This window comes from Pygoscelis adeliae, unplaced genomic scaffold (genome assembly GCF_000699105.1).
Source record: "Pygoscelis adeliae isolate BGI_AS28 unplaced genomic scaffold, ASM69910v1 Scaffold431, whole genome shotgun sequence".
Lineage (NCBI taxonomy): Eukaryota > Metazoa > Chordata > Aves > Sphenisciformes > Spheniscidae > Pygoscelis > Pygoscelis adeliae.
Genome location: NW_008824047.1, coordinates 1,213,710 through 1,215,028, shown reverse-complemented (window position 1 = coordinate 1,215,028; position 1,319 = coordinate 1,213,710). Strand labels below are relative to the sequence as shown.

At 47.2% G+C, this 1,319-nt stretch overlaps 1 protein-coding gene across 3 annotated transcripts in view; it reads left to right on the top strand.

Moving 5' to 3' along the window:
* The window catches only part of CYFIP2 (cytoplasmic FMR1 interacting protein 2), a 46,250-nt gene that overhangs the window by 8,355 nt on the left and 36,576 nt on the right, over positions 1 to 1,319 (top strand). For all 3 annotated transcript variants that reach the window (XM_009333522.1, XM_009333521.1, XM_009333520.1), the window contains one exon: positions 886 to 990. In XM_009333522.1, coding sequence (XP_009331797.1) covers positions 886 to 990 — 105 coding nt within the window. The remainder of the gene's footprint in view (positions 1 to 885; positions 991 to 1,319) is intronic.

Here is a 1,319-nt window from a genome sequence, read left to right as displayed (position 1 = left end):
TCCCTTTCCTCTGCTCTTCCCCATCTCCATCTCCATCTTTTCCCCCAGTCATTCCCAAGGTTGCCAGCAGCTCTGCCTGCCTGGGACTAAGCATGTGTGTGGTGGTGGTCTCCAGCTGGTAGACGAGAGCACCGGTGGGTGCCCTGCGTGCTCCAGAGCTAGAAGGGGTTTTTCTTTTGTGCATGGATGTGTGGGATCATGGGCTTGACCTGGGTAACTGTATAGGACATGCCAAAATCACCACCAACTTTGCAACCCTGAATTTTCTGCTTGATGCCCATTCCCAGCAATAATTCCCCGCAGAAGGCAGATACTCCCACGTTTGGTTTCCTGACTCTAAAGAGTCCTCAAGATGAACACGCTAAAGTGTCTGCTTGTTTTTTATATTTGTCCTTACTGTAAGTCAGTTATTACAGTGATTGCAGTCACTATTACCATAAGAACTTCATTACCACGGTATGAGTCAACTAAGGTTCTTTGAAGGATAATGTGGGTAGTTTGAATATCTGTAATGATTTGTACTGAATTAAAGGGAAAAAATCAATCCAGGAGAATATTTTAAATGTTTTCAATTCTTCTTCAGGAGTAAATGTTCGCTTTTGGGTGGAGAAGACTTGGGTTGTTGTTATGTGGGAAAGCAGAGGAACAAATTACCGGAGTGAGCATCATGTGTTTTTGCACAGAAGACAGAAGCAATCCATTGTGTGTCCTCTGTCTACCGTGTACCTCCTTGCAGATGTGTGCACATTTTATACAGTCTTCTCATGAGTGTCAGGTGGTAGAGGAGCCTGAAATGGTCTTCTTTATGCTAAATGATGGAGAGCTGTCTTTGACTTGTGCTGCTGATTTCACGCTAATGAAACCTAGCCTTTCCATCTTCTCCAGGTGATGGGGTTTGGCCTGTATCTCATGGATGGGAACGTCAGCAACATTTACAAGTTGGATGCCAAGAAGAGAATCAACCTTAGCAAAATAGACAAATTCTTCAAGGTCAGTGACCTGTCTGGGTGAGGCTGGAGTTTATCGTAGACCAATGAATTAGTGACCTGTACCATTGCACGTGCTGCCAGCAAAACCCAAGCTGCAGGAATCATTTACAGTTCCAAAAAACCCAAAGGGTCGAGAAATTATGTAGGCCGAAGGATGAGGAATGGGATTGCTGTGAACATGCACAGGCACAGAGCTGCAGCATTGGTGAGACGAGCGATGCCGGCCCTTGGTGCCAGCAAGGCTGTGGATGTGTGAGCGGTGCCTGGGGCTGGCTCTGCTCCTGCAGAGCTGGTGCTGGAGCCTGGGGAGCTGGTGGGAGCTGAGGGCCC